Source organism: Streptopelia decaocto (assembly GCF_964273445.1).
Source record: "Streptopelia decaocto genome assembly, chromosome: Z".
Lineage (NCBI taxonomy): Eukaryota > Metazoa > Chordata > Aves > Columbiformes > Columbidae > Streptopelia > Streptopelia decaocto.
The window spans coordinates 1,630,847-1,648,316 of NC_138657.1; the positions used below are offsets into that span (position 1 = coordinate 1,630,847).

At 37.1% G+C, this 17,470-nt stretch overlaps 1 protein-coding gene across 2 annotated transcripts in view; it reads left to right on the forward strand.

The window, feature by feature from the left end:
* KIAA0825 overlaps positions 1-17,470 on the forward strand; it is a 237,978-nt gene that overhangs the window by 72,577 nt on the left and 147,931 nt on the right. For both annotated transcript variants that reach the window (XM_082074214.1, XM_082074215.1), the window contains exons 10-12: positions 6,016-6,206; positions 8,356-8,538; positions 14,046-14,156. In XM_082074214.1, the coding sequence (XP_081930340.1) occupies positions 6,016-6,206; positions 8,356-8,538; positions 14,046-14,156 (485 nt within the window). The remainder of the gene's footprint in view (positions 1-6,015; positions 6,207-8,355; positions 8,539-14,045; positions 14,157-17,470) is intronic.

The following is a 17,470-nucleotide window of genomic DNA, read 5'->3' on the forward strand; positions in this document are numbered from 1 at the left end:
CAGGCTTGTACTGCGCAGGCTCGGAAGATTCACGCTTTCTTTTGCCAATGCTTACGTGTCCGGCATTCAGGGGTCTCTCTCTGGTCCACTGGGTGACCTCAGGACCCTTGGCGAGCCTCTGGCCATGCTCCTTTTCGCTGGCCATTGTTTGGGGGAGCAGGTGAGGGACACGTGTGACTGAGGCTGCAGGTGAGAACACATCTTCTGGACGGCAGCTCTTGTCCCTGGGTCAGAGACCCTCACGACAACAGCTTTCAGGAGGCGGGGGCTCCTTTGGCTGAAGCAGCAGGCAAAGTCCACACAGCAGCCATTGTTAGTAGCAGCCCCCCCGTATCAGAGAAACAGTGCAACACAATGCTTCTCCTCGGGCCTCTCTCCAAGTCATTGTCCATGGGTTCTTTCTGTCTCAGCTTCAGTTCTCTAAGTTCTTGATGGTGATGGTCAGGCAAATACTGCTCCATCATCGGACCGACTCTGACACCTACTGAGCTCAGAAACAAGAGCAGCTTGGAGCCAGGCACCAGAAGACATTGCCAGCCATCAAGAGCAGGCTCCGGCATGAGCTTCTTCAGTGGGAGCGCTCGAGTCAGTGCGTCACAACCCTTGATGTATTTTCAATGTGATCAACAGCACTATAATCTTGCTTCTTTAAGGGGAAAATGCACTTGGCTTTCTGCTTGCCCCTTGAGAAGCCTGGCTCTTGAAACTGATTTTGGTCAGGACCCTCATTACCCTGTTCCCTTCGTCCCCCAGGTTTGAGTATTACACGCAAACATAAAAGGTTCAGTCCTCATCTATAAATCTTGAATCCTTTTATAGAGGAAAAAGATACATTCCCTTGTGCTCCCACAAAATAAGCAAAACATGACCCATTCTTCGGTTTTGCATGCATGAATAGAGGAGGAGGAAGAGGAAGAGGAAGAGGGAGAGGGAGAGGAAGAGGAAGAGGAAGAGGAAGAGGAAGAGGAAGAGACTTCTCATTCTTGTATTGTATGCTTAATTACGAACTAAATGGCAATCCTACATTCCAGGGATCACATGGAATCATAGAATTGTTTTGTTTGGAAGAGACCCTCAGGATCATTGAGTCCAGCTATAACCTAAATCTAGCACTAAAGCATGTCCCTAAGAACCTCGTCTAAACGCCTTTTAAACCCCTCCAGGGATGGTGACTGCCCTGGGCAGCCTGTTCCAATGCCCCACAGCCCTTTGGGGAAGAAATTGTTCCCCACATCCAACCTCAGCCTCCCCTGACGCAACTTGAGGCCGTTTCCTCTGCTCCTGGCGCTTGTTCCTGGGGAGCAGAGCCCGACCCCCCTGGCTCCAAGCTCCTTTCAGGCAGTTCAGAGATCAGAAGGTCTCCCCTCAGCTCCTGTTCTCCAGCTGAACCCCCAGGTCCCTCAGCCGCTCCATCACACTTGTGCTCCAGCCCCTCACCAGCTCCGTTCCCTCCTCTGCACTCTCTCTAGTGCCTCAATGTCCTTCTGATGATGAGGGGCCCAGAACTGCCCCAGGATTGGCGGTTTGTCCTCCCCAGGTCCCAGCACAGGGACGGTCACTGCCCTGGGCCTGCTGGCCACCCCAGTGCTGGGACCAGCCAGGATCCTGTGGCCTCTTGGCCACCTGTGCACACGCTGGCTCATGTTCAGCCGCTGTCACCAACACCCCCAGGGCCTTTTCCAGCCGCTCTTCCCCAGCTGCAGCGTTCATGGGGTTGTTGTGACCCCAGTGCAGGACCCGGCACTTGGCCTTGGTGAACTTCATACAACTGGCTTCAGCCCATCGATCCAGCTGGTTCATATCCCTTTGTAGATCATTCCTACCATCTGACAGATCAAGACTCCCACCCAACTTGGTGTTGTCGGCAAACTTACTAAGGGTGCATTCAGTCTCCTCATCCAGATCATTGATAAAGAGGTTAACCCCAATACTGAGCCCTGGGGACGCCACTCGTGACCGGCCGCCAACTGGATTTGGCTTCACTCACCACAACTCTTTGGGCCTGACCCTCCAGCCAGTTCTTTACCCATCACAGATACACCATCCAGGCCATGAGCTGCAGCTTCTCCAGAAGATGCTGTGGGATACGGTGTCCAAGGCTTTGCTGAAGTCTAAGTACACAACATCCACAGCCTTTCCCTCATCTACTGGATGGGTCACCTTGTCATAGAAGGACATCAGGCTGGTAAAGCAGGACCTGCATTTCATAAACCCATGTTGACCGGGTCTGATCACTTGGTTGTCTTGTATGTGCCACATGATTGGCACACGGGATGATCTGTTCCATGACCTTTCCCAGCACCAAGGTCAGACTGACAGGCCTGTAATTTTCCAGATCCTCCTTCCAGCCCTTCTTATAGATGGGCATCACATTTGCCAATTTCCAGTCAACTGGGACCTCCCAGTTAGCGGGGACTGCTGATAAATGATTGAAAGTGGCTTGGTGGGCACCTCCACCAGCTCCCTCAGCACCCTTGGGTGTATCTCGTCTGGCCCCATAGACTTCCGGGTGTCCAAGTGGTGTAGCAGGTCACCAACCATTTCCCCTTGGATTATTGGGGCTTCATTCTGCTCTCCATCCCTGTCTTCTGCCTGAGAGGGGTGGGTACCTGGACCACAACTGTTCCAACTATTAAAGACTGAGGCAAAAAAGGCATTTAGTACCTCAGCCTTTCCCTCATCCTCTGGCACTGTGTTCCCCCCACATCCATCAGGAGATGGAGATTCTCCTTAGCCCTCCTTTCCTTGCCGATGTATTTTTAGAAGCATCTTTTGTTCTCTTTGACAGCAGTAGGCAGGCACAGCTCTGGTTGGGCTTTGGCCATCCTAATTTTCTCCCTGCATAACCTCACAGAATTCTTGTACTCCTCTTGAGCAGCCTGCCCCTTCTTCCAAAGGTCATGAATATAATTTTATATACATCTATCTATCTAGACAGATAGACAGATAGACAGATAGACAGATAGACAGATAGACAGATAGACAGATAGATAGATAGATAGATAGATAGATAGATAGATAGATAGATGTAGCTTTATTCCCAAGTTCCAGCCAAAGCTCTCTGTTCAATCCAGACAGTGTCCGTGTCTGATTACATGGAGCTGCAGTTTCTGTATTCATTTGTTTGTTTTTTTTGTAGAATGGTAACATCTGAGAAGAAGACTGGTAGAAAATGGTGTTATAATTACATTCTAGATAAGAATTTTCTGCATTGTAAATATAAGAACAATGCGTATTAAAATATTTTTTGACTTTCATAGCTAATTTCAGTGCCTGCTTACTCATGTTTCTTCTTACATGCACCTAATCCAACGGTGGAAACCGGAATTAAAAGAATTATAATCACCATGAGATCACAGAAGGTTTTGAACATCTTTTAGGAAAGTTAAGGAGAGATTTTGTGAGATACAAGCGGCGAATTTATGGTGATGTGGGATGTGAGTTGAGTCCTGAGAGCACAGTTCAGAGCCTGGGTTCAGGGTCTGGCTGGTGGAGTGCACCCAACACCCAGTTCTCCAGATGACATTTTCAAACCGAGCTTTTAGTGCAGGAGACATCTGCCGTAGCTTTGGGAACTTATGTTTTCTAATAGTCAAAGAATAAAGAATTGTCTGTTCAAAGATAATATTGAGTGGCTTCTGTAATAAAGCGCAGCTGGTTGTTTCCTGATATATAAGGTAAATAAAAACTCGCATCTGTTTGTATTATACGAAGCCTGCAAAAATAGCAGATGTTTACCAGTGGAATTGTCTAGAAATTACAACAAATAGAAAAACAGGTCAGAAAAGGGGAATGAATCTCATTAAATCTTCAGTGAAACTGTGGCTTCTGCAGTGGAGGTACAATGTTAGAAAAGGAGTGATATTCAATTTACTGCTTTAAATTAAGTAGAGCAGAGTAAATGAAGCCATTCTTGCTTATAGTTACACAGTTAAAAGGTAAAACTTGCCAGCATTCAGTTACTCAAAAAAATAAATACCCTACATTAGAAAATCAATTTGGAATTATATTTCTCTTTGTTAAGTCTGCATAGCTTTTAAAAAATTTTGACTGGTTTTTGAAATTAAAGATATGACCAAAATAAATTGGTTTTCATTAGGCATTAAAGCTAATTATTTTTTACATGGTAAGTTCATTCCATAAGAGTTGAAATGTATTTGCAAAGAAAGGTAAATGTTAGTAAAACATCTGTAAGATAGGCTTAGGGGTTTTTTTTCTAGATAAAATCTATTGGAATGTATCTCAAGAGTAATTTTGGTAATATGCCTAAGAAAACCAGACTTATAGAAATGTACTGAAGTTTGAGTTACGCAAAGTTATGGAGTAAATGTGTATTTTCATGTGAAGATGTTTCAGTATATCACGCAATAATATTGTGATTTTATTTCACATAAGAAAAATAGGAAATTATTTTCAGTATTTTATTATATAAATTTTTGGTTAATATAAGACTATGCATGGTTAGTATAAGACTACCTGCATGGAAACACTTTGTCAAGTGCTTGATTATTCAAAATACCAGAATGATTTGGTTTGGTTTACCTGTTGAAAGATGCTGAAAACAGTTCTAAAATGGTAATAATTTTATAAACGAAGAAAATTAGGCATGTAAGTTTCTTTTGAAACTTACCTTTATTACATTTTTCTCTTCTGCATTAGTGAAACTTGGAAAATTGCGTGAGTTTGGTTGTTGGTGGTTTTGGTTTGGTTTGGTTTTTGTTTGCTTGGGGTTGTTTTTGTTTGTGGGTTTCGTGGGTTTTTTTGTTTGTTTTAGGGTTACATGTTTTGTTTTTCTAAATAAGATTTTATATATACCTTCACCAATTATAACTTTAATTACTAGAGCAGTGGTCACAAGTTTGGTACTTTTGTTTGTTGTCATAATTTACCACTTTTTAATCTAAAATACACTTCAAATATCATGTCAGAGAAATACTGAATAATGACAGCTTCTAGTAATCTGCTAATATGGTGTGTTTAAAAAGAAGCCAGATTATTTTTTCTTACTATTATTAGAGAATGTCTATCAAACTCTTACAGTATTTTAAAGATCATGGGGTTGTTTTATATTTCTGATAAAGCTAAAATATAAAAAAATTCTTAAAATATTTCTTAACTGCATTGGATGTGGGAAGTGAAGATTCAAGTCTTTGTTCTGATGTAGCTCAATCATAGCGGTATTTTCTGAATAGCTATTAGTTAAAATATTTAAATACGATTTGAACTATAAACTTAGAAAAATTATGGATCAACTGCTGTGATTTTGACTTTCTGATTTTATCTCTGTGTCCTATTGGGGAGGTTCTGTATAGATAATGAAATATTAATACTAGTGCTGTTTTCTTCCCAGAAAACATTTAGTTTCATTAAGTAACCATTATACAATTAAAAAAAAAAATCTTACTAAAAAATTTCTGGGCATCTCTTACTATCAAATTGTTCAGTTGTTTGTTTTTGTTTCCTGCTCTTATTGTATATCCATTATATACAGGGTGTTTCAAAGAGATGGATCTGATTTCAGAGATACAGTGATTTCATATTGGGTCCATCTTTGTGAAACACCATGTTTAATAAAGTTTCATAATCACAGTCAGATGTGGCAAGTTTGAATCTGGAGAAATTTGTATGCTCAAGTAATATAAGTAATTATTTTCTTTTGAGGACAAATTGTTATATTAAAGTAATCTGACTATTATAGTGAGTACAGAATACTGTATATGTTTTTAAACTAGACCTATAACACTATGGGTTTTGAGAACAGGTTAATTAAGGCTGAAAGAGGTGAAATGCTGTGGGGTTCTTTTTGCGGCAGAACTCTTGTTTTGTAACTGAAATGGAACATGTGTTTCCTTGCTCATAGAGATGCTTCACATCCTGTCAAGAACCGTTTTTCAGTCATCATGTGGCTGAAACTCTTTGGCTATTTTCTTTCAGATTTAAATACTTAGACCTATAGGAACTAAGTTACACTTTGGAAGGTGTGTTTTTATTAATAATGTGTGGTGGTTTTGATAGGGGGAAAGATGCTCATTCTCCATCCAGATGTGGCATTACTTCTGCGCTGCCCTTCATCATGATCTATGGACTATTCTACCTCCCAAGAAAGCCCAGGAGATTCTTACAGATGTTCTAGAGCAATCTTTGGCTATGCTGTCCTCCAGATATTGTCAGGCCTGCCCCAGTTACAAGAGGACGCCACAAATCAGGTAACGGTTGTATATTTAATGCACACTTTAAATGGATAGAATAAGTAAATCTTATTTTTCTGTTATGCACTGCTTTTATTCAAATTTAAATTTTAATGAACACAGCAGAGGGAGTAGACACAACTTATGTATTTTGATGTTCATTTCAATTCAATACATTTTGTATATTTAAGTATATTTGGTAGTCATATACTAAACTAGGCAGAATCAAAGACCTCCTTGGAGTTCTTGGTGAAATTGTTCCATAAACTGCTTGAATGGTTTGGAAGTGTCATGATGAACAGTGTGTTGAGGAGTCATGATGCGACTGAAAACGTGGGTAGAAACGGCAGCATCAGGATTAGTAATCGCACCATTGATTGCTGAAGAAAACTCCATGTGTTCCGATAGAATTTGGGTTTTCTTAGGGCTTCTAATGTGAAAGAGCTATGAGGTCACATCAAAAGATTTGCAGGAATAAAACCGGTGGTATAGAAGGAATAGGAGGAAAAAGGGGCTATCCCTTCTTCTGTCATTTTAGGAAATGTGAAGCTGCAAGTTCTCCTGATTGGGATTCTTATGTTTTGACAGAAGACTCTCTCTAAGAAATACTAAAGCACGTGTCTCCAGGTCAAAGCTTACCCTACCCTTTCTGCCCTTTCTCTTCCTAACCAATTTCTTGTTTGACTGAAGAAATCAGCGTATTTCTCATCCTGCCCCTTTGCTATATACGTTTTCTATATGAATATGGTCCTCTGTTTAGATTTTGAAAGTGACACTGTCATGGTGTCCATGGGAGTTAAAAACTTAAGACCCGTCATTTGTAGGAGATGAGAGACACTCAGTAAAGAAACATCCTGAGTGAGCTAAGAGTTATGTGTGGTCATTGTAACTCTTGTTGTGAAAAGGAGCAGTGTCATGGAAGCTTAAGTAATTCGCACAAGTTCACATTTTTTGAATAGATGAGAAAAAACCCAAAGTTTTATTCTGCATATCAAAATACCTGTTTGTATGCTCTGTTCCTGCACTAATGTACCATGATTAGGGTCTTCTGTATCTTCAGGTACAGACAGGTTTCCTGGAAACTTTCCTGGACATTTCCTGGAAAAAAAAAATATTGCCCTGAAATATGAAGAATATGTATTGATACAGTATTTCTTAAATGTAGTATTGGTCAATTCCGTAGGAATTTGCTTCAACATACTGAGTAAGGAACTTTTTACATTGTCATTTTGTAGAGAAGCTATTTTATTTAATAAGGTGATTCCCAAATTTGTCAGTAGGTGAATTGAATTATGCAGTCATGCCCACAACAACAACAACAATAAAAGTAATATAATTTAATATATTTTTGTTACAGAAGTTTTAATTTTTTTTAATAACACTGTACTTTGGGGGGGGATTTTTTCTCCCAATGGTCCTTAAAATGTTAGAGATCTGATCTGTAATACAGACAAATGTCTGTTAATGTGCATTTGCCTAGATTTCCCCCAAATAAGATGATGCTTAAAAGTGCAGATGATTGCATAGGCACCCATTGACTTTTAGGTACTTAGATACTTTTTTCAATCCAACCTCATGCCTGCCACACATTTTGTGTTGTCCGCCTGTTTCCTCTCTGTTGTATGTCAGTGAAGTCCTGTGAGATAATGTGATAGTTTGGGTTCTTGCTGTTGTTTAGGCCAATGACCCCGATGCTCTGCCAGCTCATATAGAGAGGCAACAGATTACTGACTCGGAAACGTTCCACATCATAACATGGTGCAGCTGAAGTTTTGAGAATTGAAGGTTTAGTTCACTTGTCAGGCTTTTTTCCTCCATCAGGATTTGAAAATAGTGTGTACATTCTAATTACACATTGCCATAAAGAAGAAGAAATTTAATCTTATCTAGTTGCAGTTTAGAAGGTAAGTTGTTCCCATCTAGTAGCATTATCCTTTTACCTCGTTTCAATAACAACTTTTTGGGCAAGCACTGAATTTCTGTGGTGTACTGGATTCAGAATTCCTACACCACTGGTAGAAGGTAAAATTTGAAATCCATGCTATGTTGTTTGTATTTTCTGTTGTCAGAGGGACACTCTATTTAACTGGAATTTACCGCTATCCTGATGTTCAAAGTGATGGTTTTTGGTTTTTTTGTTTGTTTGTTTGTTTGTTTTCCCCTACAGAATTGATATTGCAGCAATATTGATGTCCACTGAAGAGATGCTCTGGTCAGTTTGTAGCTCTGTGCAGGAGTTTCTGAATCCACATGAAGACAAGGATCTCAAGATCTATACAATACACAGCCACTGCAATAGTCTGCTCTCTGTGCTGGCTATTTTAACTTCACCACTGAAGAATTTGTATGAGTGAGTATCAAATGTTCAGTTTGCAATAAATTGTGTCTTGAGCTTATATGGATAGATCTACAAGGTGAATAATTGTGTTGAAATACAAATGCAATGCATAATGTCGACACATTTTTATAACCTTTGACTACTTCCTTACTTGGTCTTGAACTTTTCTTTATGATCTTACCTAAAGCCCCATTATATCTGCTGAGATTTGGATCGAACTTCCATACTGCACATTTTTTCTCTGGTGATAACATAGACCATAGTGAATGTCTGATTGATTTCCTCTGTAACGCGAACAGTAGAATTTCATTAGTAATTACTGTCCCTAATTTGCAATTTACTGTTCAGTTAGGACACATCTTGTTAGAAATGGTTTAAAAACATTTACTGCTATGGTACCAAAGCCTTTGGTAAGGTTTTCTAGGACTTAGTCACTCATACAATTGAAAACTTTTCATCATCTTCCTTGGTCGGATTTATCTACCTTCAGCTTCTAGGTAAATCAGAATGTTCTGCCGCCATCCCATAATAATTCTATAAGTACTGGAATTTAAAGATCATTTACCGAAATGTTCATCTGTTTACATGACCAGTATGCTTCAAAAAAATTAAACATAGTTTAAAAGAGTATAGAATGCCCATCATTACAAAATTCTGTCACGCTACTTGCACTTGCACTAAGTCTTTAATTTCTTTTTCATGCTAAGCATTCTGCTGCAAATTGGGTGTAAGAGAGAATACCAAGTGATATCACAAATCAAAACGACAACAAAACCCAAAACTAAGAAAGCCAAATCCTGTTCAGCTGGCTTTTACTTTATTACTCTAGATAAAAATATTCTGGTTAATACTAGTGATACAAAGAGGAGGGTGGAGACCTCTTCCATTTAAGCTTCTTTAAATATTTTTTTGTCATTCGTGGGCTTATTTTAATGTTGTAGGCTCTGAGAAACATGCAAAAGTGGATTGTGACTGGATATTTGATCTTATACAATGCAGATTCGTGAAAAAAATAGCAATTAAGAAGATGACTCATGGACGGGTTCAGTAGCCCTGCCATGGCAATAGCAGTGGAGGCAGGAATGGACATTGTGGTTTCTTTGGCTGGTTCTGCTGTAAACTTGGACATTTCACCTTTTCTTTATGAAAGCCTTTAGAATGGTGGACTAAAATAAATATATTGTATAATCTGTTCCTTTTAGCTATTCTAGTCTCCTCCAACTATCAAATCTATCTGTGTCTGGAGCAGTGAAAAGTGTACACAAATTGAGAAGTCACTGAGTTTCAGAACAAAGTGCCAATGGAGGGAGTGGGGCAGCATATTTTGTATTTTGTGTAAAATACCACAGGTTAACAACTTGGTCATATAGGTTTCATATTTGGGCATATACATTTCAGTATCCTAATTTACTTTTCTGGAGATCAAAAACTTGACATATGCAGGATGTAGCAGCTCATTTAATTTACTAGAAAGTACTCTGCAAATCACAACCAAAATCTGGCAGCTTTGTTTAAGAATATAAAAAAATGTCATATTTTGTTATATAGTTACAAAAATAATACACTAAAAAACATTGTCAGAGAGAGATGATGCATGTTTTTCTCTAAGTGAAAAAATATACTTTTCGTGAAGTGTGTATTCAGAGCTTTGTTTTTCAAAACCTGTGAAACTCCTGTCTTAAAACAGTTATTTTATACGGTATGTTTCATTACAGCCAATATTTGTCAGGTAACCCAACCCAGTGTCCAGAATACAGAGGAAAACCAGATTTACCAAATTAGCTTCTTGAATGACTATATCCATTTGGCCACACTTTCATATACTGAATTTTATGTTGAATTCTTAGATCCATTATTTACTGAGTTGTGCGTAGTTCATCCTGTTAAGAATGTATCACTAACAAATTTAGACGTTGTGCTTGATTTTAAAGGAATACTGATCCTTCTTCAGTTCTCTTTACAATTATATCTGTACAATCAAAATTTCCATCTGTTAGCTTGGCTCTATATCTTTATGAACTTTGGTAAAATTAACTGCAAGTGAAATAAAGATTTTTCTTTTAAGTCTATCATGCTCTCTTTTGGTACTAAAATATTTCCCTGCAGGGACTAGGTTTAAATTAATCTTTAGACTGCTTAGGAAAGTTTTGTGTAATCATAAAAGTGGTGATGACAGAACATTGTTTTCCAGGAGCTGTCTAATAATAGGACTGGCTCTTTTCCAAGTTACTAGCGATGCTGTATTAACTATTGTTTCCAGGGAATTAAAATTATTCAAGATTCTTTATTATGTTGTTGAAATGCAACAAAATCGTAGGGGTGTTGAAACATTAATAACATACTTAACTTGAAATAAAGTGATTCTGGCATAGCCTTCCTCCTTCCTAATGTTGTGATCAAACATTGTACATTCTGCTATCACTTAGAGTTTCTCTTTTGTAGGACAAGGTTACTTAGGCCTGGTCCCAAACTCACCTGTGCATCTTGGGTCATCAGTTTTTAATACTTATTTTTCTGTGCTTCGTTTTCCTCCATCCCTCTCTGGCCTTCCTGAAGTAACTTTAGCATAACAGAAGTGTTGGTTGGAAAGGGCTGCTGGAGGTCATCTAGTCCAACCTCCTTGGTGACAACCTTTCTGTTAGAGAAGATCGTAACGAGTAAGGTGGATGCACTTTTTTGTGATTTGGTACTATGAATTATTATATGTTACTTTCTCAACAAGAAATCAGGTGAATGACTTGAATGCTGAGAGGAGAATTTAGAGGTTCTTTTCATAAAAATGCTGTCTATTGGGTAAAAATACCCGCCATTCCATTTTAAAAACTGAAAGTATTAATCTAAATGTTAATATATGAGAGTTATAATTCATGAAATTGCTTTTTAGCTATGTTTATTCCATATACAGAGCTAAATCCTTTAAAGTCTACAAGGAAATACCATTAGGATGCATCTTGTTGGCATGTCATTTTTTCACACCTGCACTGAGGCTTACAAGATCAATTCTCACCTTGTCACACTCTGCTGAAGAATAAAACCACCGTCGCTTGGAATCTTGCTGTGGTATTAAATACTTTCACAGATGCTATCCACTGCTTTGAGACTATAGGCAGCTGCTTTAACATAACTCGTAGTCAAAACAAATTTCCTACTAGCTATTATTATACTTCTGTCAGAAGAGTAGTTGAATTAAACTGTCTGGCACAGAGTTGGGTTTTCCTGGCAAGAATTACATAGCCAGCAGTGGGCACTGAGAAATACTGGCACCAGAATTGTTGTATTATCCTTAGATGCTTGATTTTTTTCATAGCATTTGAAGTTATCGTAATATTTAAACAACCTTTAGAGCCCCCAGGTGATCTCCATCTCACGTTGAAAATTTGTGTAGAGGTTTCGTTATAGGCCTCAAAGTCCAAAAGTGTAATATACCCTGTGTCTGTCCTTAGGAGACAGCGAAGAAACACAATTGTCAAGCTGCTTTAGCCCAGAATTCTCTCAAACAGTTCAAACACTATCAGTAGACAAGACGTGGTCTTTTTTTATCCGATTTCTACCAAAACTGTATTTATCATGCTTTCTTGTAGGAGGATGGTTCTATGCTTTGCTGTATTAAGAAAAATATTTCAGAGGATGAGAGACAATGAAATTTTTCCCTTTGGTTTTCTCACAATGTTGAAATTGTTGTCTTTAAAATAATTATTTTCTAGTTCAAGTTCTCCCTTTATCTATATTAGAGTCAGCTTTATTTTTAATCTTCAGGTTTTCGTGAATTCACGAAGCACAGGATTTGCTAATCCTGCTCAGATATTGCTTACTCAAGGTCATTTTGAACACTGTAGTAAATTCTTACTACTGATTTTGTTTGATTAGTAAAATTAATGTCCAAGTAAATCATTCTATCTCTTGTAGAAGTTCAGAAGCTCTACACCTGTCTTTCTCATTGAAAAGTGTAATTCCCTCTCGTCTTTCATCTGGGCTCTTGTTGGCAGACAGTGACTGTATAGCATTTTATATAGTATATTACAGACTGTAGCTACACTTCTTAATTACGTATATGCAGCCATGAAAAATAGTTGAAAAATAATTTAAAATAATTAAATGACAAAACGCAAATACTATTAATGCACACTATAAGAGGAGATTTTACCTTTTAAATTCGGAGTTCCTGAAGACTCCAATGCATTTCCATTCTGTATTTAGATCCACTCTCACTGTTTCCATGTTGTAGCAGCAGCTTTTTTAAGTCTTGTAAAAGGATTCTCTTGTCCCCAGAAAGTCCTCATGTCTTTTCCTGAGGTATTTTTAAATGTCCTTCTACTCTTACTGCAACAGAAAGAGCACTGACTCAAAATTGGGAGTGTCATTGAATCACTTCGGAAAGTAAAGGAAATATGTCACAAATGAGTTCTGTAGAAGTGGCATTTTTAAAAGTAGTTATCTTCTTTATATAGCTTAGAAAATCCCAGCCGTGATACATAAAGAAACCAGCTTCAGAGAAGGAAAGTTATTAAGAGGAAAAATCACAGCCACGTAAGCTGAAAAGTTAAGTGCAAAAGGAGTGATAGTTGATTATGTTAATGGATGTAACAGACTCTATCCTGTCTCTGGAACTGTATTCAGTGTAAATGACAATAAGAACGGAATAGGCCAAGGGGTATCCATCCATTCCTATCACACACTGTTGCATGCTGGTGGTTGCTGAAGAATTGTACAAATACTGAAATATTTATTATTATTTATTATTAAATAATAATGAATGAAAAACACTAAAATCTATAATCATTTTCTTATATATATTTTAGTCGTATAATATCATTAATTAACAAAAAAAGTCAACTTTTAGTATCAGTGGATTGGACACATCTGATTTTTGCCTCTCACATCCTTTTGGTAAGAGAAGTCATGCAAAAGTGACATAAACCAAGCTTATCTAATTCTTCAGTAGTCCTTAGATTTGAAAACAACGTTTTTTCAGTCAGTATTTTATTTCTCAGAAGCCAGTGAAGGTCCAGCTTCTGATTCAAATATTCGTCCAGTTTAATCCAAAGTCTGTATCTACTTGCATCTTATTCGAAAGAGAATCATTATAATTATTTCAAAATGCATTTTACTTACAATTATAATAAAAGTATAGATAATATGTATTATGCAGAAAGAAAAGAGCTGTAGAAATAAATGTCTGAAGAGCAATTTGCTTATTCAGTGGATTTTCAATCGCAGTTTGAAAATGTGCTACCTAGGAGTAAAAATGTGAAGAACACTGCTTTTAACAGCACTGACAGTGCTAGATACCAAGTTTCAAAGACTGAAACTAAATAAGATAAAGAATGACGTTTTTAACAGTACATAAGTTAAATTTTATTTATTAGTATTAGTATTAGTATTAGTATTAGTATTAGTATTAGTATTAGTATTATCTATCTTAAGGGATTTTCTGTCTTCTATTTATACATATTTAGTACTAGTGATCCAAAGCAATCTTCTGTCTTCCATGTAATTGAGAAGTATTTGTTTTCTTTCAGGATATTTCTGGACAATTCTGATGAACATCTTCCTCAAGATTTTTCAAAAGTCGTTTACCATCCATTACACTGGTTATTCTGCATACCATCATCCTGTGCTTCCTTACTCAAGTGAGTATCAAAAATCGATTGTTGTAAAAGAATCACCAGATAGTCAACATCGTTAATCAAATACTGTTACATTTTAAAGAATATATCTGAATAAATGTCTAGTTAATATTCTGATTTTTAAAAAATAGAGATATTTTCTTTAAATTCATTGCTGTTATCTATTCTTTACGCTTTTAAGAGTCCATAAGAAAGGTCGCACTAAAAGCAGTGCACTGTGTAGCTTTTTGCTAGTATATTAATTATGTTTGATATTTGAATATCTGTAAGGCTGAGGTTTTCTTGCTTTAATTAAAGAGTGACAATAATGTAGTTCAGCAGAGTTGCTGTTTTGAAAGACATAATTAAAGGGGAGGTAAAGAATGTATGCCTCTCTGTTTATGATTGCTAGTTTAAAAAAAGGTCTGATATATAAATAACTCATTGAAAAATATGCTGCTTGATCGTAGTTGATTTTTTGGGAGATTACTGCATGATTAGAGGCAAAAGCTTAATTTTTTTTTCTGTGTCACTGCATATAATGACGAGATACATATGAGACATATGCTACCAGCTGTGCTGTCATTCCCTTTCTAATTTTGAACCTGAATCACTGCCACACCAGTGCAGATCCTCTCCTAACCCCTTCACCTCCTCCTCCTCTTCAGAAGTTATTTCCTGAGAGATTTTCACTCTCCATCTTCATGAAAAGCTGCTTTTTTGAGTTCTTATTATGTTTCGTGAGAAAGTATTGTTATATTTTTGAGGAATACGTTATCATTTGGGTGGTGACCTATGGTGACCTATTGAAGACCAATGTTCTGTGGGTTTATTACCTCTTACCTCGTGCATGCAATGTCTTGTACCTTGTACATCACAATACCATCCCTATGATTTTGCCCTTTACTGCATAAAACATGCTGATTTCTCTCCGTAGCCTTCACTACGTGTCAACAGAACTGTTGTCTCCTTCCCTGGAACCTCTGGTTCCTCCTGAACCACAGTCAACTGTGTGGTTCGCTAACTCAAGCGCCAAACAGCCTGAATAACAGTTGAATTCAGAATGTGTCCTTTTCTCTGTTTGAAATAGTAATCTAAGGTTTTCTAAAGCTTGGAAGGTCGTGTGTTTGTGGGATGTCTACCTCGTGCTTCAAGGAAATTTGTTGGTGTTTTTCTATGTTATGCATGGGTGGAGAAGAAGGAGAGGAGAAGGGGGATACAGGAGAGGGAGTGACTGCATGATCACTTAAAAGAGATCTACTCTATTTCTGGGAAAATTTATACTTTATTAAGGGCTCACTGCACCAAGATAAAAAGACAAGGAGCTTTTCGATGCCCTAATCCAAGGCCAGTACTCAAAATTTAAATTAAACTGTATATTATGGGTTTTGGAAGATGGCTTCACAAGTGAGTACTTTCTGCTGCGTAGAAATAGGTAAAGGAAATCCTGCTACCTGTTCAGTCCGACATACTTCTCTTTTTTGAGGTGGAATTAGCAATTTACTGATGCTATTTATGACAGGTTTGTCTTGAATAAATAGCAGAAAACTATTGCGGAGCTTTCCAGCATTTACATATTTTCCATGGATGAAAGGTGAGAAAATAAACATTGAGCACCAAATGGGAAAATGTGGAGTCCAAAAGAAAGCGTGTCTCTGAGAAGATACAATTAGTGTGCCTGTGTGAGGACAGTCCGTGTATATAAAGCCATGTGAACTGTCCCACTGATAATGAGTGAAATATGTTGGTAAAATATTTAATGTTTCTTTTAAAAACACACCTTTCAGCTTCTCAGGAAAATCAAGGAAAGACCCTCTATATAATGAAGCAATTTGAGAAACATATTCTGAGGTTCAAACTTTGTTATTGTATATTTATGTCACGGAAGCTTTTCTTTCATGAAATATTGCATTTAGAATATTAACAAGACACATTATGTTTAAATAGTGCAGAAAACTATTTTTTTAGAACTACCTAACTTTTCCTGGATTGTTTTATATTTTTACTTCATGCATCTAATAAAAATACATATTCATGTAACAAAATTGGAAGTACAGGCCATTGTTCACCTCCCAGGTGTGTCTACCTAGTTTTTAACTGAACACTCTAACTTGACATAAATATACCTATTAAGTATTTTCTCTTCCTAAGCTTGGTATTTCAAGATAAAGTTTTGCCATTTCCTGAAATTATTTTGTTCACAATTTAATTATTTAACCTGATTTACTATCTTATTTTTCATGCCTAACAATGGCTACGGTCTGTTTTCTTCTGTCTATTTGACTTCAACATCTTAATCAACATTAACATGAATTAGTGTTTATTTGTGTTATAAAATCTTGAACTTATCATTGAGCTTTTCTTTTTTTATGTCTTGGATACTAACCAAGATACCATAGTTGGTTATAAAACTAATTACTGATAATTTATATTACAGTTCCTTTAGCGGTAATTGTGATGCGTTCTTTGCTTCATTTGGGGTTTATTATAATCATACCATTTGCAAATCAGAGTTATTTTTTTTCTCTTTTACTGTACAAAACCGAACGTTTTTATGTGTGATATTTATATGTACTTCACCTTTTGTCACTTTCTGTGAGGCTAGTCGTATTTTCACTAGTACCGAGCTACGAGGATGGCAGAACATATGCCTCTCCATATGCACATTACAAAACTTCTCGGTGCATTTATTGGTGCTATCTTCATGGCTGTGGGGAATGTCTGCTATACTTTATTTTTCCTCCAAGTGAGTCACACCATTGTACATTTCAATTTGCAAGAGGCTTAAAGAGCCAAGAGCTGGTGTATATTACAACATGATAACTTCCCATCTGGTCAATGACAGACAAGTTTTATTTCAACTCAAATATTCTAAAAATGGCATTTTTCTCAAGTCATTTAAAATATTATATTTTATGAATCTAATTGACCAAACCTGTCCTTTTTTTTTTTATGGTTTGAAGGCAATGAGTGACATTATTAGGTATGATAATGTGGTATTCAAGGGAGGAAAAGCTGAAACTGGATTGTATATTTTAACTGGATTAGTGAAGTGTTGAGTTTGCTTTCAGCCACAGCGCTAATTCTAGTGTGAATATAGTAATAGTTTTAATTTAAACCTTAATTAGTAACTATTAATTGGTTCGTAACATACGTATTTATAACTAACCTTCAGCATAGAGAAATTAAGATAATAGTATAAGAATGCCAAGACCTAATGTTGAAAGTTTGAAAGCAAAACGTATTTTAAACATGGAAAAGTTATTTTGGCTGCAGGGTCTAACAAGTTTTAAATGCATATATATTTTTGATAAATATTATTAGAATCCAGTATGTGC